At 50.0% G+C, this 18,737-nt stretch overlaps 1 protein-coding gene across 2 annotated transcripts in view; it reads left to right on the forward strand.

Moving 5' to 3' along the window:
• Nucleotides 1-18,145, forward strand: part of SUN2 (Sad1 and UNC84 domain containing 2) — a 29,880-nt gene extending 11,735 nt beyond the window's left edge. For both annotated transcript variants that reach the window (XM_075936733.1, XM_075936741.1), the window contains exons 11-18: nucleotides 761-804; nucleotides 3,911-4,076; nucleotides 4,640-4,867; nucleotides 7,100-7,184; nucleotides 7,813-7,928; nucleotides 9,612-9,779; nucleotides 10,530-10,622; nucleotides 14,642-18,145. In XM_075936733.1, the coding sequence (XP_075792848.1) occupies nucleotides 761-804; nucleotides 3,911-4,076; nucleotides 4,640-4,867; nucleotides 7,100-7,184; nucleotides 7,813-7,928; nucleotides 9,612-9,779; nucleotides 10,530-10,622; nucleotides 14,642-14,755 (1,014 nt within the window). In that variant the 3' untranslated portion in view covers nucleotides 14,756-18,145. The remainder of the gene's footprint in view (nucleotides 1-760; nucleotides 805-3,910; nucleotides 4,077-4,639; nucleotides 4,868-7,099; nucleotides 7,185-7,812; nucleotides 7,929-9,611; nucleotides 9,780-10,529; nucleotides 10,623-14,641) is intronic.
• Nucleotides 18,146-18,737: the final 592 nt, after the last annotated feature.

Below are 18,737 nucleotides of genomic sequence, written 5' to 3' on the forward strand. Positions count from 1 at the left end.
GGTTTCAGCAAAACTACCGGACGCACTTGACATTACGTCACAATCTACATTCCATCTTATTTAGAAAATACTGGACATTTCTATTTTCTCATTTCTATTTTCTCAATTTGTTTCCCTAACAGAGAGCTAAAAACTGGACATGTGGCAACCCTAGCCACCACACATGTGGAGGGGAGGGCAAAAGGGGTGGAGAGCAGCAGGTGGGGGAGGCACAGAGATATGAGCATGGCCAGGGCCTGAGGGTGAAGTACAACAAGAACAGGTGGGCAATGCTCCTTCTGAATGAGGGCACAGGGCAGTTGGCACCTTTGTAAACTAGGGATGTTAAAAAACAGGTTTTCTTGTAAATGTGTAACCAGTTACATTTTTAGTGGTTATAAAGTTACATGGGGAGGTGTGGCTCCGTGGGAGGCAGTGCTCTAGCCAGCAGCGTGGGAGGGGAGCGGGGAACTCTCTGGGAGCCTGCTTAAAACCCAGCTCCCCACAAGCACTGGCTCCTGCATGCTCTCCCCCTTCCCCCCGCTGCCTCTGATTCAGAGGCAGCAGGATGGGAGGGCTTACGTGTAACTGTGACTGTTAACCAATGAGCCTGGGCTCTGTTAACAGTTTAACCATGGATCCTAACACATCCCTATTGTAAACCTGGGGTCTGATCCACTCTGGCAATTCCTGTGTTGCTGCATGATGTCCCCTCCCTTCCCCAACCCTGTGGCAGTTCTCATCCTGTCACGTCTGTTCCTTTGTGCTGCTGTTTTCACAGGAGGTGGAGGCCCGGATGCTCCAGCTGAATTCGGAATGGCAAAGGTAACCCAGCCCCTCTCCAGGGAACTCTTCCATGTAGCCGGGCGGTTAAACATGTTCTCAACCTGCTTGGGCTGAGAACAGGCAGCGGGGGTGTCTGTTGGGATCCTACAGGAATCCCCGTTAAGCCTGCTCTGGGACCTGGGGCTCATGGCAGGTCTAAGAGACCAAACTGGGAGGGGTTTCAGATTCTGATGCAGCCTGGAAAATAACAACAAAAGCCGGCAGGAGCCAAAATGAGATGGGACTTAGTGACAAGCTAGATCATATGGGGAGGGGAAAGGATCCAGCACATGGCTAGTCGGTGGGAGAGAGCAAAACTGACTGCAATGATACTGTGAAAGGGAGGTGGCAGGAGGACTCTGCTCTTGTAGGTTTGAGATGGAGGCTGAGAGAGCCAGTGTGATCTTTGGCTGTGTATGCAAAGGTGGTGCCTCCTGGAGCAGGTAGCCTGGGACTCTGCCCAGATGGTACCTAGTATGCTGTGCTCTGGCCTGGCACCGCAACCCCAGGAAGATATCAATACATTGGAGTTGAGAGAAGAGCAGCAAAAATAACCTGGGGGCTGGATTGACTGAGGGCAGATGAGAATAGAGAAGGACATATCCTCAGACTAAGGGTACGTCTAGACTACATGCCTCTGTCGCCAGAGGCATGTAGATTAGGCTACCAGACATAGGAAAATGAAGCGGCGATTTAAATAATCGCCGCTTCATTTAAATTTACATGGCTGCCGCGCTGAGCCCACAAACAGCTGATCAGCTGTTTGTCGGCTCAGCGCGATAGTCTGGACGTGCAGGTGTCGACGTCAAAGGTATTTGTCGACCACCCAAGTAAACCTCATCCCAGGCAGCCATGTAAATTCCTATGTCTGGTAGCCTAATCTACATGCCTCTGGCGACAGAGGCATGTAGTCTAGACGTACCCTCAGGACAACATGATAACCCACAAGGATGGGAAGGGTGCTCACACTGGGGAGGAAATTTTGGATGTTCCTGGGGATATATGCCTAAAAGCAAGGGAGTGGAACTGAGCAAGGAGACCTGTGACTGGAGATTGAAACCATCTCCTGGGAGTGAGGGCTATTAGGCCTTGGTGTAACCCCCCAAGGGAAAAAACTTAACGAATAGTCCTGCAGCACTTTAGAGACTAACAAAACATGTAGATGGTATCATGAGCTTTCATGGGCACAGCCCACTTCTTCAGATTAATGGAGTTGAAGGGGTCCAGAGGTACAACCAAATAGCAAAAAGAGGAGAGATGGGGGGAGGGAACCTGTCAATTAATGTGTCTGTGCTAAATGAGGCTAATAAAGTGGGCTGTAAGTGCCTGGTACTTAGCTTTTGATGTCATTTGCCCATCTAGTTCATGTCTTTGTTCAGTCCTTGGTTAAATGTGTCAAATTTGCATATGAAGGCAAGTTCCGCAGTTTCTCTCTCTGGCTGGTTTTTTTAAGTGCTTTGTAAGAGGATATTTACTTTTCGACCCATTAGTGAGTGCCCGGGCAAGTTAAAATGTTCCCCAACAGGTTTCTGTGTGTTATTTCAAATTTCTGAGTTGTGTTCATTAATCTTTTGTCGTAGATGCTGTCCAATTTGGCCAGTATCCGTGGCAGAGGGGGGTATTGCTGGCACTTGATGGCATAAATCACATTAGTGGATGTGTAATTGTATGAACCTCTGATAAGGTTAGGTCCTGTGATGATGTTGCTTGTGTAGATGTGTGGACAGAGTTGGCACTGGAGTTTATTGCAGGGGTGGGCTCCTGGATGAGTATGATTGAGGTGTGATGCACAGTTGCTAGAAAGAATTTTTCAGGTTAGGGGGTTGTCTGTAGGTGAGGATTGACCTGTCCCCCAAACTACCAGGCACTTACAGCCTGTTTAGCACCAACACTTGAATTGACAAGTTATTTTTCCCCTTTTCCTCTGCATTTCTCCTCTTTCTCTGCTATATATTTATGCCTCTGGATAGGGATGTGATTAGGTGATTCTCTGATAAGCATAAGCTTATCAGATAGTTGACTAGTGATGCAACTAGTCGCTTTCCTCCCCCTGCTGCTTCTATCAGAGAGAGGCATCAAGGGGGGAGCAGGACCTGGTGCTGGGGGAGCCAGCTTTAAAACTGGTTCCCCCCAGCACCGTCTCTGTGGGGGGCAGGGGAAGTAGAGGCACAGCGGGAAATGGTGCAAACGGGGACTGAAGCCGTCTTTGCTTGTACCGCTTCTGCTGCGATTCTGCTTTTGAAATGTACAAGAGCCCTGCCGGGGGACTGTGCCGCAGAGAGTGTGGGGTCAGTGGGCGAGTCCCAGCTAGCCCCACGCTCCCTGTGGGGCTTCCTCTTTTGAAATGTACAGGAGCCCCACTGGGGCTTTTGTACATTTCAAAGGCTCAGGCACCATGCGGGGCCCCGCACTCCCTGCAGGGCTTCCACTTTTGAACTGTAGCAAGAGACTGGCAGGGAGTTCAAAGGCAGAGGCAGCCTTATTGACTAATCGGATAGTCAATGGAAATCCCATCAACTTTTCAATTAAGGATGTTACATTTAGATTAACTACCTCTGGACCCCTTGCTCCAGTCATCTGAAGAAGTGGGCTGTGCCCACAAAAGCTCGTGATATCATCTACATTTTTTGTTTAGTCTCCAAGGCGCTCCAGGACCATTCGTCGTTTAACTTTTTTTAACTACAGACTAACATGGCTACCCCGCTGAGACTCCCAAGGGAATCAGCAGATGTTCTCATTGCTGGGGATGTTAAATTCAGTTGCTCAGAGCCCTGGAGAATGTTCTCCCCGCAGTGGCAATCTTCCATTGGTTTGTGGGAGGGGTGACAACAGGAGAGGGGATGTTGGCTAAGAGATGATGTGACCAACCTCGTCTCTTGCTGGCAGGTTACTCTGTGCCCTGGGGTGGGATGGGGTGTACGTCTGACAGGAAAATACACGTTGGTATTTACTGCTGCAGCGTTCTGTCTGGCTTCATCAGTGCACTCCACATCTCAAGCTAATCCTCCAGGACCATGACTGGGAGGCGCCATTGGGTAGCTCGCTGCCTCCATGACACCTACGCTGCTTTCTGTTTATTCGCCTCCCTCCCTCCCTCCTTCTGTAGCTCGACCCAAGAGGGTCTGCAGGGGAGTTTCCAGCAGGAGATGGGCAGACTGGAGACACAGCTAGCTGGCCTGAAGAAGGAGCTCACGCTCCTGGCGTCTGACCAGCAGGCGTTGGTGAAGCACATAGAGTCACTGCCAGGACAAATCAAGGGAGTGCGACAGGACGTGAGTCTCAGACCCTGACCCTGTCCCCTTAACAGAAGTCTCATTTGACCCATTCCCTGCCAATGTTTCCTCTAAGCTTTTCCATCTATGTGCAGAATAAAATTTTCTTTGTGCACCGAGGCATGTGTGAATATGCACCACCAGTGGGTGCTCTGCTAATCAGCTGGGTGACATTTGAATCTCCTGAGTAGCTGTACAAGCACCCAGCTTACAGAGCAGAGAACAGTCTTCCAAACGGTGATGTGGCAAAGTCTGGGTGATGCAGACTGTGTGGTCCCACCATGTGCTAGGCACCTCTGGGTACATGATGCCCCATCTCCCTTCACAAGCTGGACGCTTCCAGGAGGGTGACCTTTCTTCTGCCACAACCTGGGCACCCTCAGGGGTGGTTTGTGTGCATTAGGTATCCTCTAAGGATGGAGGTTTCCCCACACGTAGGGGGCTGAAGGCCAGACTGCCAGGGCCCTTGTGCTGCCTTGCTCTGCCCACATGCTCTCCATTTGCCATGCTCTGCTGTGCAGACTCCCTCTCCTGGCCTGAGCGCTTTCCCTTGGCTGTTTCAGGTGGAGGCACAGTTCCCTCGGTGGATCAGTCGGTTCCTGCTGCAGCCCAGGGAGGATGGAGCGGGCAGTCTGGTTCTCCCCCGTGAGGAGCTACAGGACAAGCTCCGGGAGCTGGAGCACAGAATCCTGGCCAGTGTCTCGGAAGGCCAGAGGCTGTCTGCACGGGATGCCAAGGCCAGCATTGGGGTAGCGCTGCAGCAGGAGGGAGTCACAGGTGTGACTGAAGAGGTGAGGCCATGCCTGCTCAGCCACATCCACTGAGTAACTTACTTGGCTTGGGGGTTGTGGCATGGCACACTCAAGTGTCAGAGCCGCATTCGCCTGTGTGACAGGGCCAGCCCTGAAGCCCTTACATGTGTGCCTACATGGAGTGTGGCAGGGAGTGTATGTGGCAGGCCCCGGCTCCATGTGTGTGCTCGCTGTTGCGTGTGATACTGTGGTTGTGCTGAAGCACTGACAGCTGGGAGCATCAGGGATTTAGGATTTCTTCCATTTTCTGTTACCCTGTTTGTTTTTTCTTTCTCCCAGAACCCTGACAGTAAATTGGGCTGGGGTTGCCAGGGACTTGGTTTGGTTGTGTGCAAATCATAACCAGCCCTTTTAAACATGTGATTAAATCCTCATGAAGAAAAGGAGGAGGCAGAGTGAGGAGTCAAGTCACTTACAGCCTGGGTCCTTCTGAATTGCTGAGCTACAGGAGCCATTCAGACTCACAACACTAATATCATTATATAGAGGGAAGGATGAGCTTGTGGCTCGGCAGTGGATTGGGACTCACGAGATCTGGACTCGGTCTGCTCCCAGATCCCCTTGTAACCTTGGACAAATCTCTTTGTTTCTCTGCATCCGTTCCCCCTTGCTGATGCCCAGATGATGCTCCCTTTCTCTGTCTTATCTATTTATGCTGTAAAAAAAGTTTTGGGGGCTGGCACTGCCTTGTTATTTGGATAGCACCTAGCATAACGAAGGGAAGGGTCCAGGCTCATTTGGGATCAAGAAGTATTAGTGCAATACGAAGAATTACTAACAAATAAGGTATAAGAGTTTAAAGTGTTTAAAGGGAAAAGCCCTGGTTTGAAATGTCTTTTTAAATTAGTTTCATATGGCTCTTTTGGGAGAAAAAGTGATTCAGTTTTAGGTGGTAGCTCTCAGGTTGTGTTGTTTTAAAGTTCTAGGCTGTTTCCTAGGACAGGTGCACATAAAAGGAGCGGATAGGAGAATGAAGCCACTGTTACCTCTTGTGCTTTCAGACCAGTTGGTGAAAGAGAACTTGCGCAGCACAGGACTCATTTAGCCATCCCTAGCTCTGCCACATTTTTGGCTAGGTAGCTTTTAGTTCCCTCTTGTCTGTCTGTCTGGAGGCAGCTAATCTCTTGGCAGAGATCGGGTAGCCTAGGAATTTTTTCCAGCTAGTCAACTTGCAAAGAATTGCAAGGTCAGATGTGTGCTGGCTGGCTCATTTAGACAGCTTCAGAAAGAGGTGGAAGGAATATGGTAGGGATGGAAACCAAAATGCTGAGGAGGCTTGTGGGAACTCTTGGGTCAAATCTTTGGAGGTGCCCACGACCCAGCTATGGTTGATGGGAGGGGTCTCACTTAGAATCTTTTTGGGGGAGGGGGTTGGGGAGAGGGATCTGGTCTGCACATCTTTCAGGATCAGGTGAAAGGAAGCGCAGCAGTGTGACGGTGACTACCCAGTTCCCAGCTTATGGTGGTGATCACCACAATGGCTATGCTGGTAATGTGCTGGTTACTGGGTACCCTGCCACTCTGGATGACCTGTCAAGGTCTCCCCAAAAGACATCTGTCTGAAAGGGATGAGCTTGCTACACTGTCACAATTCTCCAGTCGTAACAAGGCAAGGCTGGCTCCAGATTGGATGCTGCCTCTCATTTTAGGGATGTAAAATCCTATTTAATTGATTAGATTAAATTGATTAAATTACCAGTTAAACATAATGTTTGACCAGTTAACCAATTAAAAGAGTGGTCCAGGTGGGGGGAGGGGCTCTTTCAGCCCAGCTGGGCTGGAGTGGCCCTACCACAGACAGGCTGCATTGGCCCTGACAACAACAACGGGCTGCTCAGGCTGGGCTAGAGTGCCCCCTGCCCACAGCGGGCCCCACTGGGCTGGAGTAGCCCCCTGCCCATGGTGAGTGGGGAGCTGCTCTGTTACAGGTGAGGCTTGCCAGTTATCTATTCACATCCCTAATTTTTGATCTGTGGCTGTAACAATTCAGAAGCCTGTGATTGCATGTGTGGTGTGGCTGTATAAAATGCATGTGCAGACGCGTGTGCTAAATGTATGTGGCAGAGGTTTGCGTGTGATAGGCTGCATGTTTGGTATATCAGAGGCTGCATGTACAGACGTGCACATGGAGGCGAGTCAGGATTGTGTGTGATGTGTGTGTCTCCAGCCTTTGCATTCAGTTCTGGTGTGTCCTTTTCCCTCTTGTTGCAGCAAGTGCACGTCATTGTGAACCGAGCCCTGCAGCGCTACAGCGAGGATCGCATTGGAATGGTGGATTATGCCCTTGAATCAGGGGGTAGGTGAATCGTGGCCCCCAAGGACAGAAAGGGAGTGTCAGACTGAAGACTCACTCACTGTGTTAATCGGAGACAGGACTTGCTAGGAGACTTCCAACAGCTTAGCATGTAGCCTGGGCATGTGAAGAGGGAGGATATTGGGCTGTCTCATGCATGCAGAGCATTACAGTGAGGCTCAGTTGGCTAGCCCAGCCTCACTAGAAGAGATTTCACGTATGGCATAGCATGTGGTTTTAGAGGGGGAGCTGAGCTGGAATAGCTCCTCCCTGCCCTGTAGATTAGCTTTGTTTGATACCTCTGCCTGCCCAATGTGAGACCATAGTTAGGCCTTGTCTATACTTACATGAAAGGGTGAATTAAGATACACAATTCCAGCTACGTTAATTGCATGGCTGGGGTCAATGTACCTTCATTCGATCTTCTGCACTGTCTCCATGAATCGAGAAGTACCGGCACCAACAGGGGTGTCCTCAATGTTCGGTTAATTGAACTCCGGAAGATTGATGGCTGCAGCATCCATCTTCGGGAAGTGAAGACGTGGCCTTAGATACACAGAGAGAGCATAACTTCTGTCACCTGGGGAGGGTGCTATGGTCTCACCGTCTTTTGTTTTCCTTTCAATCCCAGGGGCCAGTGTTATTAGCACCCGGTGCTCGGAAACCTACGAGACCAAGACAGCACTGCTGAGTCTGTTTGGGATCCCCCTGTGGTACCATTCTCAGTCTCCACGGGTTATCCTGCAGGTAGGGACCCAACTGTGTAGAGAGGGGGGGTCCCATTATACCACTGCGAGCTGAGCTAGAACTTTCTGCCACTGTCCATGGACTGTTCCTTGCCTATTGCCCCAACGTGGGCCCAGCTGGATAGTTCTCCTAACGCCTCCCATGACCTCCCGGTTTAGTTAATTCCTCCTTGGTGCTCAGACTGCCATCGTGTCACCCTTAAGTCGTATCTTCCCCTGTTGGTAGTCAGGCCTTCCATCCTGGGAAGTCACATTTCCTCCATTTCGTTCCCTTTCTCTGGGTTCTCTCCCATAAAGATCAGATCTGAATGTGGGGACGGGGATGCTTCCCTGATGCCTTGTGCTACACAAAATGCCTGTCCTGGGGTGGAGAGGAGTTAGATGTGCTGTTTGTCACCTTGGCTGTGTTAACAGCTGGGTCCTCAAACTCTAGTCGTTGGCGTATGCAACCTCATTTGTGGTTTTGGTTCAGAACTCAAGCTGCAAATGTTTCAGAAATTCCCACTCTCTTTCCAGCTCCATGTCCTGGCCCTGACAGCGTCCAATGCGAGATCTTCCAGAGATCAAGCCAGTTCTGTTACCAGTCACAAGTGTCGTCAGCCCCAGAGAAAGGGGTTAAAAGCCCCATGTCTGTATGCAGTGCTCTAGCCAGGGGAGACCTTTCTTCCTCCTCCCAGCTAGGGAGCTCTTGGTCACAAAGCCTGAGGGCTGACGACACTTGTGACTGGTAACAGAACTGGGTTGTGGTACCACAGGGGTTCTGAGCCTCATTCTCTGTGGCAGTCAGGTTCCGGGTCAGCTCCTTTCAGTCATTCTGCCAGCTGAGGTTAAGCCAAATCTCCTCCTGCCCCGATCCAGAACCAGCCCAAGAACCAGGGGCACAGCTGTGTCTCTCTTCCTCTCCACGGTCCATAATAATCAGAGATGTAAAATCCCGGTTAATCAGTTAACCAGTTAAACCTTAGGTTTAACTCGATTAACTAGGATCTGCTCTCTTCTCCCGCTCCCCCCCCCCCCACCTGGGGCTGCCCCTGCCACCCCCCCTCTCCATGTGAGGGGGGCCAGCAGCCCCTCACATAGGGAGTGCGGGGAGAAGGAAGGGGTTGGCGGCTTCTGCTCTTGGCTGCCCCGTGTGTGAGGCTTCCAGCTGCTGCTGGCTCCCCTGTGCTTGGGGGCCAGCAGCCGCACCTGTGTGTGTAGGGGGGCCAGTTCCTGCTCCCTGTCCCGCCCCCCACACATGGGGTAGTGAGCTTCTGCTCCCGCCCCCTCCTCACCCTCAGCAGCAGGCCACAAGTGGGGGAGGAGGGGGGCTGCTCCCAGGTGCCAGTTAACTAGTACCCAATAAGGGTGGTTCTTACCCGGTCACTGGTTAACTGGTTACCCATTCACAGCCGTATTTCATACCAGTCCAGGCTTATGGTGACTCTTTTGCAGCATCTCAAAGGTAACTTTGTGCCACTGCAGGTGGGCAGATTGACAGGAGTGTGGTTTTTGAAGATCAGACCCAGTGTTTTCTCCATTTCTTCCACTGTGGTGTGCTGTTAACAGCTGCCATGTTGAGTTCCAGAGGGGACTGCACTTCACTGGAGGGCGAGGGATCCTGCTATAGCACCGTGTAAAACGTTGTGGGTCGAAAGGGGCTGGAGAGCTGCACAAGCTGATGCTGGTTTTGTTTTGTGTGTAGCCGGATGTCAACCCCGGGAATTGCTGGGCTTTCCGTGGATCTCAGGGCTTTGCTGTTATCCGCCTGTCTAGCCACATTCGTCCCACTGCTGTGACTCTGGAGCACGTCCCAAAATCTCTCTCGCCCGTGGGCACCATCCCGAGTGCCCCAAAGGACTTTGCTGTCTTTGTGAGTGTCTTTCTCAGTATGGAAATGGGGAATGGAGGAAGAAAAGTCCATGTGTGGAGAAGGGGGTAGGGGTGGTTTCAGGATCCCTTTCCGTTCATAATCACCCGGTAGTATTGGGGACTAGGCTGTTTCCTTCCCTCAGAAATGGGAACCGCTGTCTCGCGAGGCGTGCTGCAGAGGGCTGGCTGCAGGGGTGGAGTGTTGGGGAGATAGGGAATGTGGGGCGGGAGGGGAGGGGTCCTGCAGAAGGAGTCATGGTGCGCAGTGGGTTCTGCATGTGGGAGGAGGAACGTGTTGGGAAGAGGAGACAGAGTACCTGAGGGAGGATGGGGTCTGAGGGGAGAGGGAATGGTGTACATGGGATAGGGGAAAGTGGGGAGGAAGGAAGGGAGGGTTGGCTGGAAGTACATGGGAAGGGACGGGGTGGGTACATAGTTGGGGAGGAGGCTGGGGGTGCCGCTGCACCTCCTGGTATGGAATATTTTCCATCATATCCAGGATTTTCAGTTGTTCAATGGCTCTGAGCCCCCAGCTCGCAGCATTGTCCCTCTACTGCTCCTGCATGTTCCCTGTCCTCTCACTGCCCTATTTGTTTGTGTGGCGCCCGAAAGCTGGAGTGGAGTTTAATTGCATTTATCGCTGTTTCCTTCTGTTCCTCTGGGCGGTCTGACTACCCCACATCCCTTCTCTCTTTCTGCTTCCTCATCACGCCGTTCTCCCTTTCTTCCCCACTTGTGCTTGGCCTCACAGGGCCTGGAGGAAGAAGACCAGCAAGAGGGCATCCTTCTCGGACAGTTCACCTACGACCAGGATGGGGATCCCATCCAGACGTTCCGCTTGAAGGTACGGAGGAAGATTGTAGGGCCCCAGGGAGTTCCTGCCATACTGAGCCCAGGGAGCAAAACCCAGCATCCCTAGTATTTCAAACCAGTCCAAGTGTCAGGTCATGCACTCACGAATGTCACTACCTCTCCTGTGCAAGGGTCTCTGCCCAGAACGCTTTAGACAGGCTGGTTTGGATCCAGGTCTTTTGAACTGGACAGGTCTTTTGCAGCTGTATCTTCCTGCCTTCCCCTCAAGCATTAAGTACTGACCACTGTTGGGGACATAGGATACAAGGATGGGGGGATCTGATCCCGTGCAGCAGGAGCAGGGAGACTGGATTAGATGGCCACTGGGCTGATCCAGTGCAGCATGCACTTGCATGTGAGCTCCAGACTGTTTTGGCAACAGACTCTGGAGGAAGCTCCTGCTGTGATGCTCCCCTGGGTTACGAGGCTCCTTGCCACCACCTGTGTCTTCTGCTTCTGCTGTGCTTCTTGAAACCAAGAGCCCCCGGGCCTGCACGCATGGATTTCTAGGTCCCCACAGACCACACACTCTGTACAGGCTAGTGGTAGGTAGCTACTCTCTGCAGTACCTGGGCCCTGTCACTGGATGCTCACCATAATAAACAGTTTTGCCGTCCCCAAAGAGACTGGTAGGCACACAGGCTGACTGGCATGGCCCAGGCCCTTGCTGATAACAAAGCACTGTAATCGACTTAGAGTGAAAACAAAGGATTCTCGTGAGCAAGACAGGAGAAGTCATTCTTCTGCTCTACTCTGTGCTGATTAGGCCTCTGTTGGAGTATTGTGTCCAGTTCTGGGCACCACATTTCAAGAAAGATGGGAAGAAATTGGAGATGTCCAGAGAGCAACAAAAATGATTAAAGATCTAGAAAACATGTTCTGTGAGGGAACACTGAAGGAATTGGGCTTCTTTAGAAAAGAGATGACTGAGGGGGGACATGATAGCAGTTCAAGTATATAAAAGGGTGTCACAAGGAGGAGGGAGAGAAATTGTTCTCCTTGGCCTCTGATGATAGGTAGGACAAGAAGCAATGGGCTTAAATTGCAGCAAGGGAGGTTTAGGTTGGACATTAGGAAAAACTGTCTACCTGTCAGGGTGGTTTAAACACTGGAATAAATTGCCTACAGAGGTTGTGGAGTCTCCATCCCTAGTTTAAGTGAATGTTGGCTAGACATCTATCAGGGATGATCTAGTAGGTGCTTGGTACTATCATGAGGGCAGGGGTCTGGACCTGATGATCTCTCGAGGTGCCTTCAATTTCTAGTATTCTATGAAAGGTTTACTTACAAAGATTAAGATTTGCAAGGATAAAGATTACGGCTATGTCTACACTGGCATGATTTTCCGAAAATGCTTTTAACGGAAAAGATTTCTGTTAAAAGCATTTTCGGAAAAGCGCTTCTAGATTGGCAGGACGCTTTTCCGCAAAAGCACTTTTTGCAGAAAAGCGTCCGTGGCCAATCTAGACGCGGATTTCCGCAAAAAAGCCCCGATCGCCATTTTCACGATCGGGGCTTTTTTGCGGAAAACAGTACTGTGTTGTCTACACTGGCCCTTTTGCGCAAAAGTCTTTCGGAAAAAGACTTTTGCCCGAATGGGAGCAGTATAGTATTTCCGGAAAAGCACTGACAATCTTACATGAGATCGTCAGTGCTTTTGCAGAAATTCAAGCGGCCAGTGTAGACACCTGGCAAGTTTTTCCGCAAAAGCAGATGATTTTGCGGAAAAACTTGCCAGTCTAGACACAGCCACCATGTAAAACAAAAGGTAGAACTCACGTCTTAGTCTTACCTTAAATGCTGTTTGGCTAAAATCTTTGTTTTAAAGCAAACCTTGGTGTCACTAGCCCACATGACCAGGATCCAACTTTCCTGAATGCAAAAAGTGCTGTCTTTTTGCTTCCTCAGTGAAAGATGACAAAAATGTGTCGTGGTTGGCGGAGGTTGTTTTTTTAGCTTCTCCTTCTCTGTCCTCAAACTCATTGTTTTCTCCCCAAAAATGGAAGGATAACTCCTGTGATCCCCTTCCTGGGGTGCTGGCTAAGGTGTCTTCCCATACTCCTGTTTGACATTTCTCTGCCCCCCACAATCACCTGTATTCTTGTTGACTTTCACATGGGTAAATAGGGCTTCTGCAATGTATGCGTCACAATGCTTGACTTCCATCAGAGGCAAGGATAGGTGAATAGACATGCTTTGTCTAGCATAGGGAAGGCAATAATTTTGGATGGGGAGCCACTCCAAGAATTTGGAAAGTGGTTGAGGGCCACACTCTTCGATAATATTAATGGAGGAGATGTGGGGTCTGGGATGGAGTGGGGTGGTACAGAAGGGAGTTTAGGTGAAGGAGGCAGTTGTGACCTGGATCATTGGACTAGAGTGAAGGGGGTTGGATTGTGACCCGGGGCAGGAGGAGACTGTGATTTGGGGCAGAGGATTGGGGTGCCAAATCTGGGAGGGGATATGAGTGCAGGAGGGGGGCAGAAGATTGGGGAAGGGAGGGGCTGGGGTGCTAGAAGCAAGCTCTGGCCAGGAGACTTACCAGCCAGCAGCCTGTTCCTGAATCAGCCTCCCTCCCTGCCCATCTCCGCACAGGCTGCAGCCACGTGCTCTGTGAATAACTATGAGTCCCTTCTGCTTCCTGGCTGCCTGTTATAGAAACAGGCAGCTCCCATTGGCCAGTTTCTGGCTGGAAGCTGGCCAATGGGATTGTATGTGGGGTGGGAGTAGCTCCTAAATCCTTCCCTCCCAGCTGAGTTTTTAAAGTGAAGCTGCCACTCAGCCCCGTTTCTGAGTGGCATGCGGGTGGGACAAGGCAAGCAGGGTGCCTGCCTGGGGCTGTCCGTAGTGTCCGTGGGCCGGATCCGGTGACTTGGCGTGCCAGATGCAGCCTGTGGGACATATTTTGCCCAGGCCTGGTCTAGCAGAAAACCCATCTAGTTACAAACTGACGGGTTACAAACTTTAAAACATAATTTCAGTGTTGTATGTAACTTCTTAAATATCATCAGTGCATACATTTCATTGCACTATTAATGACCAGTATCGTGTCAGCTTTCATTTGATACCTTACAGAACCCTGTTTATGGAACAATAAATATCACAGTGTTAGGGGTAGGGAGTTTGTCAGGACTATTAGGAGTTGCTGTCACAGAACAAAGACCCCTCTGCCAGTTGGCATGGGAGGCTGGGCTGTGGCTTAGCTAGAGAGGTGACCTGCCTTTTGGAAAGATACTCTGGACTTGACTGGATAAAGCTGAAACCACTTGATACGTTTCTCTCTGTGCTGTCCTGTAGAACTGATTAGCAAATTCTCCACCTGCTGTAGAATTCTACAAGAAGGCTCCAAAGCCTACAGAGGGGTTCCCATTCTCTGATCATACCAAGAGCCAGAACTTCCACCCCACTGCAGTCTGTGTGCGCTGCTCTGGGAGCACAAAGCAGCCCGAAAGCTGGTTTAACCAGCCCCTGGGGATTCCCCCTGCACACAGGAACCCTTGGCTGAAGGAGAATCACCGATGTGGGTCCTATGCCCCACTCAGTTTTTTTTATCTCTCTGGCATAGGGGATGTGGCCTAGGAGAAGAGTCCTGGCAGCAGCCACTTCTGTATCTGGCTGACTCATGTGTGGCTCAGGCACCTTTGCATCTAGATGATCCCTGATTGCTGGGACAGCCTGGTGAGACCATTGGATAGGACTATGCAGAACCAGGGGCCAGAGAGCTGGCTTAAAGCAACTTGTACCTCTGCCCTTTCCCCTCTGCTCTTGTGCCAAGAACAGCTTTGTCAGAGTATCTGACCCACTGAAGTTTGTAAAGTACTTTCCATAGGACCCTACTGGGTCTGTTCCTATTAACTGGGAAGGTGATTAGGAACTCTCTGATGTGTCTGAGTGAAGACCCCTCCCCAAATCAGTGAGGAATCTGAGGAGTGGAGGCTGACTTGCAAAGAAATGGTGTTTCTTTCTGCAGAGATTGACCCAGCCTATGAAATGTTTCCTTTCTTTGCCCAGGGTGAAGATATGGGCACGTTCCAGGTGGTGGAGCTACGGATTCTGAGCAACTGGGGCCACCCAGAGTACACCTGCATTTATCGCTTCCGTGTGCATGGGGAACAGGTCCACTAACCCTTTCCTGGCTCTCCTCTGTCCCCAGCTGGCTACCTCAGATTCTTCACCGTCCACACGCAACAACAATGGTGGAGAGAAGCTGTCTCCAGAGAGAATGGCAAACCTGTTAATGAAATTCTTCCTCTTTTTGCTGCTTCTCTCAAGTCCGGGCTGGGAGCGGTGGGAGAATGACTGTCCTTGGCAAATCTAGTCCCCGTATGCTTTTGTGTGCTGCCACTGCCAGAAGAAGAGCTTGTATTGGGGGGGGGGGAGGATTTTAGTGTGCGAAAGGTGGTGTGATGGGAAAAGAGGCTCTGATCCAAGTCAGATGGGACATTTTAACTTTTTTTTAAATTTTATTTTTAAATGAGTCTATGCAGTCCAGACCTTTTCCTGCCTCCCTCTTCCCAGCCCCAGCCCTTCCAGATGTTAAAGAAGGCTATAAGATAGCATTCCACAGTTTATTAACATACATGTAATTAGTATTATCATTATACAGTGGTATGGAGGTGTGCTATATTTGGCATCTTTGGTTGGGAACCCCCATCTGAATGTCTGATGTTGGAAGAGTGGGCACATGACCAAATAATTTTGCACTATTGTCCATTCCCTTCCACTATTTGGATCAGTGGTTTGTTTTCATTGGACCCAATGGCTAGCTTGCCATGGGTTGACTTAGGATCTCCTGACCCTGCAAAGTGGCTAGCAAGCATTTTAGCAGGGGGAAATAATGAGGGCACCAAACATGTATTAAAGAGTTAATATATAAGCAAAAGACTTGGAGGGGTTTAGTTCTTTGGGAGAGAATCTAATCTCCCCGGGATTGTAAAGCCTGCCCCAACAATGCAAACCTTTGACTCAGGTCAGTGTATTATATAGCTATCAAAATACATCTTCTCTTCTCCCACAGTTGAGTGCTATTGGATTTCACCAGTATGCCAGGCTGTGGCCCAGAGTGGGAGAAGATCCAGTATAATTCCCATGTGTCATTCTCAGACATACATCCCCAAATGGGCGCTAAACATTCACAAGGCAAAATGCCTGCTGTGATGCCCTCTAAATCTTTTCCTACCTGATACTGTTGTTTGTAACCATGAAGGATGTACTTTTCCGTGTGATGTGTAATTGACCTGTGGGACTTCGTACCACATGGAATACAACTGAGGCAAATTGCTTAGATTAAAGGGCTAGACACTTAGTAGAAGTTGTAGTAGTACTAACTAGAGTGAAATGGCCAGGGCTGTTAAATTCGCAGGCTTTGTGGTGGGGAACTGATCAGTAGCTAAGTTCAGAAGAAAATTTCCCTTCATGACTGCTGCACAATAAGATGCCATGGTCCCGGCTGGAGACAGGATACTGAGCAGGGATCAATGGTAGTGCCTGCCTGCTTTGCTTTAGGAAAATCCTAGTCAAAATTATAACTGGCTGGGGGTGTAATAAATGGATGACACTCCCCCAGTACATGTTCATCTGTATATAGACAACTGTACATAGCAAGTAAAGTCTAGACTGTAATTATCCAGACCCAGGGGGGTTTGTTGATGGGGATACAAGGGCAGATATGAAGGTATGAGTGTGATCACTGGACTGGCACAAACCCTACAGGGTAATGAGACAATATTATACCAGTTTTGGTGCTTGTTAGGGGGATGGCGACCCTGATGGCTGTACAATCCAGGCCAGGGGTGGGGAAAGGCAGCAGCCTGAGCCGAGCGAGGGGGCAGCAAGGCTGACTGAAGAGTGCTGTGATGTGGAGCTCTCTGTGAGTAGGGATGGTGAGGCAGGCTAGGGCAGGCTGGCAAAGATCTGTGAAGAAACAGGGTTTAGCTGTGGGAGAACCTTGCTATGTATGGGGCCTGCAAGGGAGAGTATTGATGGTGGAAGCCGTGGTTCCAGAAGGAAGCTTGTGGCTGAAGCTGGGACTGGACTTTTCCCTCAGGAGACAGGTGGGCAGGTCTATGTGACAGCCCACCCCCATTCACAGCTGCTGTCCTTCCCCTGGTGTATGGGGAAGTTTGGACAGGGCACAACAGGCAGGGAGGGGCTGACAGCTGCCTCTTTCCATGGATTTATCTGAGAGCAGGAAGACAGCACTAAAGGGGGAAAGGCTCTTCCCTCTGAGCTCTCAGCCACAACGGACACTCCCTGGGTTTGTGGTGTTCCCAGCTGGCAAGAGACAGGACGGGCTGTGAACAGTCTGGCTGGGGTCTTATGGGTGGGGGTGGGAGGGAGACTCTCATCAGAAGGGCAGAACAGAGTAGGGGCTCACGTCAGAGGCCTTGAGAAGGTAACACCTGGCTGCTCAGAGAAGGGTTGTGTGTGTTTCTCTAAGTTTGGGCCAGCATGCTTTGTTCTTAGTTTAGCATAGGTTTTGAATTGGTTCTTATGTATCCATATTTGTCTTAGTTTCCTTTCAGATAAAGAGAAGGGATCACTTTATTCCATTTGAGGCTAGCACCCCCACATCCAGTGTGGAAGGAGTGGTACTTAGCATGTGCCAGGCTGTCTTCAACACCTGTTTGTCCAATAGAGCAGGAATAGTGTGAAGGGGAAGTGAATGGGTGACTCTCTTGCACAGCCAGCAATGGGCTTTTTCTGGGCAGCCTGTCTTGCCTTAAATCATCCACAGGAGTCAAGCACTGCCCTTCCTATTGGTCAGCTCCTCCGTTGCCTCATCAAGCATGTGGCTCTGATGCTTGCGCTTTGGAACTGGCTGCAGGGGGCATTGACTGAGTGGTAAATGGCTCTTACACCAGACACTGATTGTCTCAGACACAAGAGAGTGGGAATCGAGCTGTGGTCTCCAATGTGGATGTGCATAGCCCCCTCCCTAGAACTCAAAGTCCCACTTGCAAGGGACTCGGACTGACAACTGAAGATGGGGGTGTGAGGCCCTAGCCCACCCACCAGGAGCAGTTATCCAGCCTTTGGTGAGTCTTTAAAATCTACTGATCCCACACTGCCCCAAAATCTAGGCATGCTGGAACAGTGGGGAAAGGAGAAAAGGTTTGTTAACTTTTCTTGTGCTCTAGCACCAGCTGTCAAACTGTAGGACAGTGTTTATTTAAAAGTGCTGCTTCAACTGCAGTCCTACCACTTATCAAGATGCCAGGTAATCATGGTACTAAATGCAGGAGAGGAGGAGTGCAGCAAGGTGGTAATGAGTGGGAAACATCTGCTAAAGCAGAGCTTCTCTATTTACTCACCTTGGGCTGCCCTCCCTCCTCTTGTGTGTGTGTGTGTACCAGGAAAGTGTTATAAATGAACCTTACACAAACCAAGCTGTATTGAATTCTGTAGCCTATTGCAAATGCTGCACTGTTTTGTGTGTCTTTTTATCTACAGACTGTAATTTATGCCTATGCAAAAAAAAAAAAAAACCCTAAGACAATAAATTGTCAAAACAGCTGAGAGTTGTAGCCATTCCTTTAATGTGTTTGCAGTTGGGAAGAAAGGGGGTAGTGTTTGGACAAAAGTCACTTTTCCAGACAGATTCACAAGGGGGACTAAGGCCTTATACCCTCCTGTCTAGGTGTCCAAGCTCTCTTTCAAAATTCCAGCAGGATGAGGAGGGAGCTACCTGAGCTAGTCAGTAGGAAATGCAGGAAAGGAGCATGGCCAAAGGAAGTTAGACACTTACCTCTGCCCAAGATTCACAACTATGCACCCTACCTAGGAGTTGGGCATGTTAGGCCTTCTCCAGAAAACCAGGAAACACTACTCATTGTGTACAATCTAGTGGAACTCACCCAACATGTGACAAGTTCAAATCCCTGTTCTGCCTTGTGTTAAGGGACTTGAATCAGGTGAGTGCTCTAATCACTAGGGCAGGGCTACTCAACTTTGGAAGTCCTGGCAGCCACAATGATACTCACTGCACATGCCGAAGGCTGCAACTTAAGTATGGTTGCATATACATGCAAATATATATATGCAAATAGCTTCTTTCATGCTGACGGGCATGAATACAACAATTAAGGCAAGACTACACAATACACAA

This window comes from Pelodiscus sinensis, chromosome 1 (assembly GCF_049634645.1).
Source record: "Pelodiscus sinensis isolate JC-2024 chromosome 1, ASM4963464v1, whole genome shotgun sequence".
Lineage (NCBI taxonomy): Eukaryota > Metazoa > Chordata > Testudines > Trionychidae > Pelodiscus > Pelodiscus sinensis.